At 34.2% G+C, this 13969-nt stretch overlaps 2 protein-coding genes across 4 annotated transcripts in view; one reads left to right on the top strand and one right to left on the bottom strand.

The window, feature by feature from the left end:
* Nucleotides 1–2456: 2456 nt before the first annotated feature.
* On the top strand, nucleotides 2457–5305 carry LOC127732431 (leucine-rich repeat-containing protein 70-like). The gene is made up of 3 exons (XM_052241469.1): nucleotides 2457–3250; nucleotides 3742–3807; nucleotides 4791–5305. Exons 1-3 carry the CDS (start codon nucleotides 2557–2559, stop codon nucleotides 5024–5026), a joined length of 996 nt encoding a protein of 331 aa, XP_052097429.1. The 5' UTR covers nucleotides 2457–2556; the 3' UTR covers nucleotides 5027–5305.
* Nucleotides 5306–7813: 2508 nt separating this feature from the next.
* Nucleotides 7814–13969, bottom strand: part of LOC127732430 (caspase-3-like) — a 29548-nt gene continuing 23392 nt past the window's right edge. For 2 of the 3 annotated variants that reach the window (XM_052241468.1, XM_052241467.1), the window contains exons 7-9: nucleotides 11538–11648; nucleotides 8920–9029; nucleotides 7814–8088 (exon numbers count right to left, since the gene is read on the bottom strand). In XM_052241468.1, coding sequence (XP_052097428.1) covers nucleotides 8005–8088; nucleotides 8920–9029; nucleotides 11538–11648 — 305 coding nt within the window. In that variant the 3' untranslated portion in view covers nucleotides 7814–8004. Of the gene's footprint in view, nucleotides 8089–8919; nucleotides 9030–11497; nucleotides 11649–13969 lie in introns of all 3 variants that reach the window. The other variant, XR_007996254.1, reaches the window with a different exon arrangement.

The following is a 13969-nucleotide window of genomic DNA, read 5'->3' on the forward strand; positions in this document are numbered from 1 at the left end:
CGAGAAACAACAGGCTCCTAACTTAAATGCAACGGGTCTAAACGTTTTAACAGGCGCCAACCTTCACCCTAACCCGAGACAGTAGTGTAACATTACAACATAAAAAGATGTACTATAAAATAATTTAAATTTGGATGTAACACGTCTTCTGATTGGCTGAAAGTTGTTTGTCTATCAGCTCATAGACAGAATTTTGGCATGTGACCGTGACGTCACCAACTTTTGTTTCAAAATTTACTCCTTAAAAATTGAATTTAGAATTAAATTATAAGGAATGACTAATATTTTTTCTGTCTATTCGAAATAACCTCAAAAACGTGGTGCACACTTTTAAATAACCCGCTACGTAGGTTATTCAGTGTGCACCACGTGCACATTTTTGAGGTTACTTCTTCATAGACAGAAAAACTATTACAGTCATTCCTTAAATATCAATTGAAATAGCTGAACTCGATCAAAAAGACATTTAAACAAAAAAAAAGTAAAAAACAGCATGGATGCATTTTATCGCCTACATTATTTTCTATTCTAATGTATGATGATCTTGTCTCAGTTATATAAGATTGATTGATTGATAGATTGATTGATTGGTGTTTATCACTTTTTTAAGCACTATTATGTTATTTTGTGGTGGACAGTTTTTATTGATGGAGTAAGCCGGAGTGCCCAGAATACAACCGGCCTTCGGTTGGTAAACTGACAATCTTAGGCAATTAAGATTGGTGTCGAGCGCACGTGCAGGACTGACAACCTCAGTGTTGACAGGCTATTTATTCATGTACAGTTTTTTAACTACTTAAACCACTCGGCCAAACTCATGCAACGAAATGCTCGAAAGCTGGCAGTACAAAGTCACTAAAGTTATGATGAACTATTATTTAAAATAAACTTACAAAAATGCTCCGTTTTATCGGAGTTAGGGAGGGAATCTTAAACAAATTACATGGACCGTCAAATGTTTTTTGCAATGTTCGATTCTTTACCGGATACAAGATTTTGCAGATGGATATTTAAAGAACTTAAACTATCAATAGTAAAATTGAGAATGGAAATGAGGAATGTGTCAAAGAGACAACAACCCGACCAAAGAGCAGAAAACAGCCCAAGGCCACCAATGGGTCTTCAACACAGCGAGAAAATCCCGCACCCGTAGGCGGGCTTCCGCTGGCCCCTAAACAAAAATGAACTAGTTCAGTAAAAATGGACGTCATACTAAACTCAAAAACATATAAATGAACTAAAATAAAAAAACAAACAAGACTAACAAAGGCCAGAGGCTCCTGAATTGGGACAGGCGCAAAAATGCGGCGGGGTTAAACATGTTTTGTGATATCTCAACCCTCCCCTATACCTCTAGCCAATGTAGAATAAACAAACACACAGCAATACGCACAGTAAAACTCAGTTTAAAAGAAGTTCGAGTCCGATATAGTGAATATTTTAATCATATTTACGGTATATTCTGTCTTATGGACTACACCATTATATAAATGAAATTATTACTATTGAAATGGTTATAAGTCAGTGCAGGAACAGGCGTATTGCATTGTTTTAATAACCAACAACTCATCATTGGCGATATAGCATTTTGTTCAAAAAGGGGTGGGGGTAAAATGAGCAAAAGTATCCGACCTCAATCATTTTCATGTATTGTGTTTTGAAAGCCAAAATAAAAATGGTTGGAAATCGAAAATATTAGATTCTGACTCATGATATAGTTTGTATAGATCGAAATAGTTTATGCCATTTAAATCCTCAATTTTGTAAATGTGAATAAAAAAGAAATCATTCCCTACCCTCTAGACTCAGTCTAAATAAATTGTAGAATGATGTAACAGCTACTCAAGTTAGGGAACGAAGATTCAGCTCGGGGGTATTCTTATCCCCAACTTTGAAAAAAAAATATTTTGATTGAGAGTTTTGTCATCAAGCTTAATGTTACGTTCTTCAAAAGATGTTTGCCATGCATTAACAAAAAAGAAGATAATTTGATGCTTGCGTAGTACGAAAAAAAAAATTCAACCACCTCTCCTCCCTCTTTTTATAGTAAAATGGTCGTTCCCTTACCAAAATATCACTAAGACATCAAGGTAGAAATCAGATGTTTGTCCCTATAATGTAACGACATACATGTATAACATTTAACTTTAAAATAAAGCACACCTAAAATTGACCCTTATAAGAGGTTTGCCTTACATTTGAAATATCATAATCCTTTTTTAAGATTACAATATATGATTTATTTCGATTACAAGATTAAATATTAATCGATTATATTTTGGTTACATTACATTAAGAACAAATTAAAATGGCGTCATCATAATAATATCAAGAAGACACATCCAGCCTTTTGTTGATATTTTTTGGGATGATTTAAGAGATATGGTTCTCCGATGCATTTTGATTTTGATATTTGTACCTTTCACACTGTCTAATCCGACCGGATGTACGTACAGTACAGACAACCTGTTATATTCCTGCGACAGCCGATTATGGGTGTTACCTTTAGATTATTCACAGTTTACGGTGCAGCCACAGAGACTTCTGATCAAAGACATGTCCGGAGAGCTTGCAGCGTCGGCTCCAAATGGACCCGTGTTTAGTGGCTTTAGTGCGATCAATACTGCATTATTTGATGTTAGATTCCCGCCATCTTTACATATTATGTGTGTCGCTAATGGCTTTCTCATGATGGTAAAAGATGCATTTCAAGATTTTGGATGGGTTGAAGAACTGATTATACAGGATTGTGACATTATTTCGCTTCCCGCGCAAGTATTCGCACATTTTGGTGAGCTTAATTCGTTAATCATTGAGGGTGGATCAATGGACGCTATGGTCGCAGACACTTTCTATGGATTAAATGTTAACAAAATGGCGTCTGCTGTCACACCCAAAGGGGAATTTATACTTCGGAACACTGAAATTATTGGCGGTTCTTTGCCATACGGTGGTCTCTTCACTCAGAGCAATGCATCAACAATTATACTGGATAATATTCACCTGAGCTCCCTTCGCACTGATACATTTTATAACAACCTGAAACTTACTAATTTATCTATAAGTTACAATGACTTAACTAGTATCCCAGACAATTTGTTTCTCCAGTCAAGTTCTTTACAATACGTTCGGATATACGGAATCCCTTGGGCATGTGCATGCAGCTCTCTCGGGTTTATCCCTTATGTCATCAACAATAACATCACTTTGGAAGGAGATATAGTTTGTACTTCGCCTGCGAATTATGCAAGTAAGTTATAATTAACATTTTCTTATCTTTATACACTGCTTTATCAACATAGCTTTAAATTTGTATTCCAAAAAGGCTATGTACAGTTTGTCTTTTTTTAAAAGAACTTGATTTGTTCTTGAAGTTTCACTGTAATTTTAAGACCTGTTTAATAGAATCAAAATATGATATTAGTACATAAAGTGACTAGACATGGCATTGTTACCCAAGTAGGTTTCTGTCACAATATAATGCCCGGATTTTGTGGAACATGTATATCACGGAAATATGCACTGTATCTCTCTAAAAGTACACGTTTAAAAACACTGACTTTAGGTAGGACTTCAAGAAAGAGAAGGACCATTGTACGTTTAAAAGTAAATAATGATAAGGAATGTTCATACGTGCAGTGGTTTAATAAAAGAGTAGATCTTGTCAGTTTAAAATATTACATGTATACTTTTATCTCTTGAGGATGTTTACATTAACGGCCATTTGATTTCGTTTTACAGATCAGAGAGGAGCTGTTTATTATGCCACGAACTGTATAAGTTATGATGTTTGTGCAGGTCAAACAGGTCAGTATTCCAGAATTTTCTTTTATAAATAAATCAGCGTTAATCCCATAGTGATAGTAATGGGGTATAAACAAAAAATGAAATATTTTGTTCATACTAAGAAAAGTGGTATTGTTTCGTTCGTTCCTTCTTTTATTGTTTATATTTCAAACAGAACGACTTTTCTGTCCTTGTTTATATTTCCTTCCTGTCCTTTATATAGTGTGTCCATTTCACAATTGTGTTAAACGTGTCAGATGTCAGTTATTATGATATTTTTCGTATAGACATTTGTGTTTGTGCTCGACATATCGTACATGCATCTTTGTGTTCATGTTTCGTGCTGTGCTATTATGTAATATGTAATTTAATATTCAGGATGAGAACAAAGTGAAATTAAAATGAATTTGTAGATCGTTGGCCTATGTATAGGACGTGAGGCTTGGAATGCCTTTTTAAAACAATGGTATATTGGATTAAATCAGATTGTTTTTCATTCTAACCGACCACTACGAAGACTATTGAAAAAGTCCTTTAGCGTGCAGAGATTTATAGTTGACATTCAATTGAAAGTTTAAACCATCATGACCATTCGGAAAATGCTTTCACTTTTTCTATTTACATGTGTATTGTTCGATATAAATTTGCCACATAGCTACACGACAAAAGAGACCACACATCGATTCTCCGCTAGACCTTAAACAACCACCCATCAATTTTTCGCTAGACCTTAAACAACCACCAATCAATTTTCCGCTAGACCTTAAATAACCACCAATCAATTTTCCGCTAGACCTTAAACATGTTAAACAACCTCCAATCAATATCAATCAAACAATAAATCACGTGATAAAGTCTCTGTAATGCAAAGGTCGTGATTTAAACACATTTTTAATCTGGAGTGACATTTAAATAAGAACTATTTGTACTAACTTGTATGTATACTTGTTGATTATGGAAGATTTATGTTAACTTGTATTTAACATATGTTTTTTGTTTTCCAGGTTTTGCGAGTGGTGGAAAGTGTATAACTGTTTTAGATATCATAAGCTATGTATTCTTCGTTCTCAATACTATCATTGCTTGTATAGCCTTTGGTCTCGTGTTGCATCTTTTCCTCCGCCTTAAAGAAATTAAAGACAAAAGAAGAGGTTTTATGTTACGAAGAATGTTTGGTGTTGAGCAGGCCAAAACTAAAACGTTCAATGTAGTCAAACCACGGGACCCTTCATTTGACTAATACCAGCAGGCAAAGACTAAAACGTTCAATGTAGTCAAACCACGGGACCCTTCTTTTGACGAATACCAGGCGACCAAGACCTTGCCATTTAATAATGTCAATCCGAACACAGAAAGTGATCATAGTAGCTCCGCAAATTTAATGGATTTCAATACAGAGTATATTCATTTGTATTCTGTTTTATACTATATTAATTTACCTAATGATGATAAATAAATAATGGACTTAACCGGAGTTATGTTTGACCTTTTTAGACTAAACGATTGAGTAAAGCAGGTAATGAACAAGTTTTCCTGTTTTTTGTTTTGTTCTTTTGCTCTTGTAAAAGCTGTCGTGATCTTTTGTAAAATGATATTTTATAATTTGATGCGACTGTCATACAAGTGAGAGGTTTAGCTAGCTATAAAACCAGGTTTAATCCACCATTTTCTATATAAGAAAATGCCTGTACCAAGTCAGGAATATGACAGTTGTTATCCATTCGTTTGATGCGTTTCGTTTTTTTTTTATTTTGCCATTTGATATGGGACTTTCCTTTTTGAATTTTCCTCGTAGTTCAGTATTTTTGTGATTTTACTTTTTATGATGTTTGTTTTACTTAATATAAACATAGATCATTCTTTTAGCAAAATATCTAACAAATATTCGGTTAATGTGATTTTTTATTTTCAAGAACAAAATTATTTCAATTTCCTGTTTGTTTTATTGAAAATGCATAAGGAGAATTAGGAGACATCATGTAAAGTTGCATTCGTGGACGGTGCATGTTGTATCATTGTCGTTAATGGTTACATATATCTCATAAAATCTTATTTCTCTAACATGACTGCTTCAATTTCAGTTTTTGAAAATAACATATTCTATCTATGGATCATTTGTCTTCAGTAGAAGTATTGTAATATTTAATCGCCATCGGTGATTAAAAAAGGAAATAAATAGACGTTCTGTTCAAATCTAAAATAAATAATACAAATATGGGACTCAGTTCTATCATTGATCATTTTATTTTAGACATAATTTGGTAAACCGAGACAGTTAACGACCTGTTGCATTTCAGTAATGAAGAATACAAAGAAAAACACAAAAGAAAATTCGTGCCATATGACAACAACTCTGCATGATCGTATCCACCGTGTTTCAACACAATAATAAGTGGGTAGGAACAGTATGGGATGAATTGGAGCTTTAACAATAAGAGTATAGACACTATTGTTGAGACTGTGTGTTGCTCTATTACTTCAGAGCTCGTATTCCCCGTCGTGGCTACACATTTTGGTCCTTTTCGTTTCTATCAGCTATCCAATGTTTGTAATAGATTTGGCCTCGGGCATGATTTCTGGCCACCGTTAAACAGGCATGATTACTTATCGAAATGCGCATCTGTGGCAGTAGAATTGGAACCGTTACCGTTACTAGTTAATTTTGTTGTTGGGTTGCTGTCTCATTGACGTACACCTACATCCCCTTTTGCTTGTGTCAAGAACAGTGAAGTTAAAGTGTAAGGGTTTGACAAGATTAAAGAATGAGACCATGTCACCAATTATGACAAATCAAATGATTCAACAAATTATTTTTCAGGAAATAATTTGTGACCTATCCGGAGATTCTGAGTTCAATCCGTGTGTTGATGGTATTACTTTAGTGTTAAGTGTAGCGTTTTATACTGTTGTTTGTCTATTCATATAAAAATAAGATGTAGTATGATTACTTGGGACAGTTGGGTTATACTAGTTTGCTGGCGACAAACCCTGCCCTAACCTAGGACAGTGGTGTAACAGTACAGCATATAAACAAACTATAAAAATCAGTTGAAAAGAGCCAAACTCATTAGATCGATAAAAAGCAGAAAAAAACAGCTTACAAAAAAAAAAAAACGGACCGGACGTGACAGGGTATTTATACATCCACACAACAAAATTGATTAATTGATTGATTGTTGGAGTTTAAACGCCACTTTTAAGCGCCACATTTGGGCTATTTCGTGGCGGCCAGTTTTTATTGGTGGAGGAAGCCGGAGTGCCAGGAGAAAACCACCGACCTTCGATAGGAAAACTGAAAATCCTAGTCAATTAAGATTGGAGTCGAGTGCACCAGCACGAGCAGTGTTGACTGGCTAGTGATTACAGTAGTAGAACTACTTAGACCACTTGGCCACCGAGGCCCCCTCCACACAACAAAAAAGACACTAAATATAAAAATAAGAAGATGTGGTATGATTGCCAATGAGATAACTCTCCACAAGAGACTATATACGACACAGAAATTAACAACTATCGGTCACAGTACGGCCTTCAACAATGAGCAAAGCCCATACCGCATAGTCAGCTATAAAGTCTGTACTAAGTACAGATCTGAGAGTACTCGTAGTTACTGACAGCTAGTTCAAAGCCAATAACAACTAATACAACAAAAGTGCACGTGCTGAAATGGCATAGATTGCGTTCATTGAAATCCAAAACGTCACTTCAAACACGGTCATAGCGAACGACTTGGGATATATAAACACGGTCATAGCGAATGACTTGGGATATATAAACACCGTAAGGTGGTACCAAAGGCACATCACCATCCAAAAAAGGAAAATAACAATAGGGAACGAAAAGTCGTCCCCTTTATCGTACATTTTGGTGTAAAACTGAAATATGTAAATCTAGGAAAGGACAGCTATTACCGTTTATATTTGATTTGTTTAAAATAAGTTCCTTTGGGTAAATTTCCTTCTGGGTGAAACAAAACAAAAAAGAAACATTTCTTTGATTCAGACATCTGTTGATTAATAACACAAAACAGCAAAAAAAATCTAATTAATTTGAAAACATAATTATATAGTCTACAAGTCAAAACAATGATAAAATAAATATACATTTCACAATTGTTCAGCTTATCTACTAAAATATACATAGAAAATGACAACATTCATTCCATTTGACAAATTCTCCATAGTCAATATACATTAGTCTGGGAAGAAGTATAAGGATCTAGTCTGGGAAGAAGTATAAGGGTCTAGTCAATGTATTCATACTGTCAACAAGTTGATCATCTTCTTGTGCTAATCCATTCACCTAATAAAATAAAACATTGTTTAAGAAAAGGTTTGTGAAAATTCATGGGCTATTGTAAAACAATGAGTTAGTTTAAGAAATACACAATATAGGTTCGTTTGTTTGTTTACAAGTATGATCAAATATATAAAATGTTCTCGTTATCATTTGGTCTCTGGTGGATAGTTGTCTCATAGGCAATTATGCCAGATCTTCTGTTCTTCTATTAAACCCTAAAGTTTATAACGTACACATACGTGGTAAAAAGAAGGGGAGAATTATCATCCCTTCCATTCTCAAAAGTTGGGATACAAAACTATATCTTAGCACTTCCACCATTTTCAGAAAAAAAGTATTTGAAAGAAAGTAAATGAATAAAACGTTAAGTTGCATTGCCCTTTAAAACAAATCAATAGGACATCCAAACTATCACACTCTTTTGCTTGATCCATAGAAACTAATATTGTGCCCTTTGGGGGAAATAACTATCAAGTTCATCATTCATTCCCAGCATTGTTTGTATTTTTTATTTAAAAGTGAAATTTATAATGCTCAATGATGTAAATTTTTTGTATCACAAGTAATTCCACAGCGTAATTTTAAAATTATTCAGCGAGTCCACTTTGTTTTGTCTTTTCTCATGGAGAATACTCTCGTTACGGTTTTCAGTTTACTCGGGTTTGCTTTTGATATGTTTTCCGTGTATGTGAAGTGATACATGTATTACATTTTAAATGTCCGTGTTGTTTCAAACTAAATGTTCTCTCTTTTATGTCACATTTATGTATACATTCAAATATTTCGTTTCGGATAAAATTATGAAAATTTTGTAAAATACTTGACAATGTTTACCTTTGTCATTATATCTAACAGATGATTGTGATGTGCATGGTACTTCATTATGTGTACAAACGCTTGGATGAACCAGAAACCCTTGGATTCCGTATTAGAAACGATGGGGTCTGAAATCAAACAATTCATCTATATATATCATGGATATTTTCGCATCAATCAAACACATATAGTAATTATTAATGATCATATTTATCAATTTGAATGGAATCAAACAAATAACTCATCGAAGATAAGAATATTTCCTACAATTACTAAACAAGTGATCTAGATAGTGATCACAAATACCCTATCGCAGAAACTGAGAGATCATAAATTTGTTCAAAAACATTCAATTTAAAATTTCAATCAATTTAAAAGAGGGGTTCTTCGTTTATTATCCTGAAAACAAAATTTTGAACAATCAACTAAAAGTGAAAACGACGAAAGTAAAATTAAATCTGTCTTTCGAAGTGTGGTAAATGAGAATAAAACATATATTTTTTACAGATAATATATAAAATTGCCGTATTTAGTAGCTCTCGCTAAGATAATATATGAAATTACCGTATTTAGTAGCTCTCGCTAAGATAATATATGAAATTACCGTATTTAGTAACCCTCGCTAAGATAACATATGAAATTACCGTATTTAGTAGCCTCGCTAAGATAATATATGAAATGACCATATTTAGTACCTCTCGCTAAGATAATATATGAAATTACCATATTTAGCACCTCTCGCTAAGATAATATGTGGAATTACCGTATTTAGTACCTCTCGCTAAGATAATATATGAAGTTACCGTATTTAGTAGCCCTCGCTAAGATAATATATGGAATTACCGTATTAAGTACCTCTCGCTAAGATAATATATGGAATTACCGTATTTAGTAGCCCTCGCTAAGATAATATATGGAATTACCGTATTAAGTACCTCTCGCTAAGATAATATATGGAATTACCGTATTTAGTAGCCCTCGCTAAGATAATATATGGAATTACCGTATTTAGTAGCCGTCGCTAAGATAATATTGGGAATTACCGTATTTAATTGTCTCGCTAAGATGAAATATAGAATTACCGTATTTAGAAGCCTCCCTAAGATAATATGTGGAATTACCGTAATAAGTAGCCCTCGCTAAGATAATATGTGGAATTACCGTATTAAATAGCCCTCGCTAAGATTATATATGGAATTACCGTATTTAGTAGCCCTCGCTAAGATAATATGTGGAATTGCCGTATTTAGTAGCTCTCGCTCCTCGCTAAGACAATATGTGGAATTACCGTATTTAGTAGCCCTCGCTAAGATAACATGTGGAATTGCCGTATTAAATAGCTCTCGCTCCTCGCTAAGATAATATATGGAATTACCGTATTTATTAGCCCTCGCTAAGATAATATATGGAATTACCGTATTTATTAGCCCTCGCTAAGATAATATAAGGAATTACCGTATTTAGTAACCCTCGCTAAGATAATATAAGGAATTACCGTATTTAGTAGCCCTCGCTAAGATAAGATAAGGAATTACCGTATTTAGTAGCTAGCTAAGATAATATGTAGAATTGCCGAATTTAGTAGCCCTCGCTAAGATGATATATGGTATTACCGTATTTAGTAGCCCTCGCTAAGATAATATATTGAATTACCGTATTTAGTAGCCCTTGCTAAAATAATATTGGGAATTACCGTATTTAGTTGCTCTCGCTAAGATAATATATGTGGAATTGCCGTATTTGGTAGCTCTCGCTCCTCGCTAAGACAATATGTGAAATAACCGTATTTAGTAGCCCTCGCTAAGATAATATAAGGAATTACCGTATTTAGTAACACTCGCTAAGATAATATAAGGAATTACCGTATTTAGTAGCCCTCGCTAAGATAATATATGGAATTACCGTATTTAGTACCTCTCGCTAAGATAATATAAGGAACTACCGTATTTAGTAGCCCTCGCTAAGATGATATAAGGAACTACCGTATTTAGTAGCCCTCGCTAAGATAATATGTGGAATTGCCGTATTTAGTAGGTCTCGCTCCTCGCTAAGATGATATATGGAATTACCGTATTTATTAGCCCTCGCTAAAATGATATATGGAATTACCGTATTTATTAGCCCTCGCTAAGATAATATATGGAATTACCGTATTTAGTACCTCTCGCTAAGATAATATATGGAATTACCGTATTTAGTAGCCCTCGCTAAGATAATATATGGAATTACCGTATTAAGTACCTCTCGCTAAGATAATATATGGAATTACCGTATTTAGTACCTCTCGCTAAGATAATATATGGAATTACCGTATTTAGTAGGCCTCGCTAAGATAATATAAGGAACTACCGTATTTAGTAGCCCTCGCTAAGATTATATGTGTAATTGCCGTATTTAGTAGCTCTCGCTCCTCGCTAAGATGATATATGGAATTACCGTTTTTAGTAGCCCTCGCTAAGATGATATATGAAATTACCGTATTCAGTAGCCCTCGCTAAGATAATATGTGGAATTACCGTATTTAGTAGCCCTCGCTAAGATAATATATGAAATTACCGTATTTAGTAGCTCTCGCTAAGATAATATATGGAATTACCGTATTTAGTAGCCCTCGCTAAGATAACATATGGAATTACCGTATTTAGTAGCCCTCGCTAAGAAAATATCTGCTTTAGTAAGAGTATGATGGTCTTCGTGAATACGTGGAAATATATTGCTCATATCAGTATTTTCTGGTTCTCCACAGTCTAAAATATATACACTGCATAAAAAGAGCAATAATATACACTGCATATAAACAACAATAATATACACTGCATATAAACAACAATAATATACACTGCATATCAATAACAACTATCACTGTATATATATATATAAAAAAAACAATAAGATGTGATCTGAATACCAATGAGACAACTATACACCAGAATCCAAGTGGTTGTAGACGTAAGCACCTATAGGTCACCGTACGACCAACAATGACAAAAAAAAACATACAGTATAGTTACCAAGTACGAGATTTATTGATTGACTGGGAAAGTTTATACCCATGTAAGCAAGTGATTATACTGTCTTTGACAAGTCGACAGTTTAATAAAGATGCAACACATTGATTCTGTAAGGAATGACATTGGCTGGATTAATATTTGAGAACCTATCATAACCTACCGAACAGTGGAAATTTCTGATCTTGTGGACTTTTGTCGATATACATCTCATCATTTGTGACCATTTAATATCTCAAACATATAAAAGGGAGAGGGGGTATTTACAACACGATAAGGCAAGGATTTTTAAAATGAGACAAGAAAAGAGATAATAACAACAAGTACGGACAAGGGGTATTTATAATGAGACAAAAAAGGAGATAAACAAAAATACGACAGGAGAGATATTTACAATAATACAAGGGAGGAGACAAATAACAACAAGAACGGATTTTAATTAGTCAAGAAAGGAGATACAACACTTACAATGAGTCAAGAAAGGAGATAAAACACTTACAATGAGACAAGAAAGGAGATACAACATTTACAATGAGACAAGAAAGGAGACACAACACTTACAGTGGGACAAAAAAGGAGATACAACACTTACAATGAGACAAGAAAGGAGACACAACACTTACAGTGGGACAAGAAAGGAGATACAACACTTACTATGAGACAAGAAAGGAGATACAACACTTACAATGAGTCAAGAAAGGAGATACAACACTAACAATGAGTCAAGAAAGGAGATACAACACTAACAATGAGACAAGAAAGGAGATAGAGCACTTACAATGAGACAAGAAAGGAGATACAACACTAACAATGAGACAAGAAAGGAGATACAACACTTACAATGTGTCAAGAAAGGAGATACAACATTAACAATGAGTCAAGAAAGGAGATAGATCACTTACAATGAGACAAGAAAGGAGATACAACATTTACAATGAGACAAGAAAGAAATACAACACTTACAATGAGACAAGAAAGGAGATACAACACTTACAATGAGACAAGAAAGGAGACACAACACTTACAGTGGGACAAAAAAGGAGATACAACACTTACAATGAGACAAGAAAGGAAAAAAAACAAAACTTACAATGAGACAAGAAAGGAGATACAACACTTACTATGAGACAAGAAAGGAGATACAACACTTACAATGAGTCAAGAAAGGAGATACAACACTTACAATGAGACAAAAAAGGAAATACAACACTTACAATGAGACAAGAAAGGAGATACAACACTTACAATGAGACAAGAAAGGAGACACAACACTTACAGTGGGACAAAAAAGGAGATACAACACTTACAATGAGACAAGAAAGGAAAAAAAACCAACACTTACAATGAGACAAGAAAGGAAAAAAAACCAACACTTACAATGAGACAAGAAAGGAGATACAACACTTACTATGAGACAAGAAAGGAGATACAACACTTACAATGAGTCAAGAAAGGAGATACAACACTAACAAAGAGTCAAGAAAGGAGATACAACACTAACAATGAGACAAGAAAGGAGATAGAGCACTTACAATGAGACAAGAAAGGAGATACAACACTAACAATGAGACAAGAAAGGAGATACAACACTTACAATGTGTCAAGAAAGGAGATACAACACTAACAATGAGTCAAGAAAGGAGATACAACACTAACAATGAGACAAGAAAGGAGATAGAGCACTTACAATGAGACAAGAAAGGAGATACAACATTTACAATGAGACAAGAAAGGAAATACAACACTTACAATGAGACAAGAAAGGAGATACAACACTTACAATGAGACAAGAAAGGAGACACAACACTTACAGTGGGACAAAAAAGGAGATACAACACTTACAATGAGACAAGAAAGGAAAAAAACAACACTTACAATGAGACAAGAAAGGAGATACAACACTTACTATGAGACAAGAAAGGAGATACAACACTTACAATGAGTCAAGAAAGGAGATACAACACTAACAATGAGTCAAGAAAGGAGATACAACACTAACAATGAGACAAGAAAGGAGATAGAGCACTTACAATGAGACAAGAAAGGAGATACAACACTAA

The sequence above is a fragment of the Mytilus californianus genome, unplaced genomic scaffold (genome assembly GCF_021869535.1).
Source record: "Mytilus californianus isolate M0D057914Y unplaced genomic scaffold, xbMytCali1.0.p SCAF_24, whole genome shotgun sequence".
Lineage (NCBI taxonomy): Eukaryota > Metazoa > Mollusca > Bivalvia > Mytilida > Mytilidae > Mytilus > Mytilus californianus.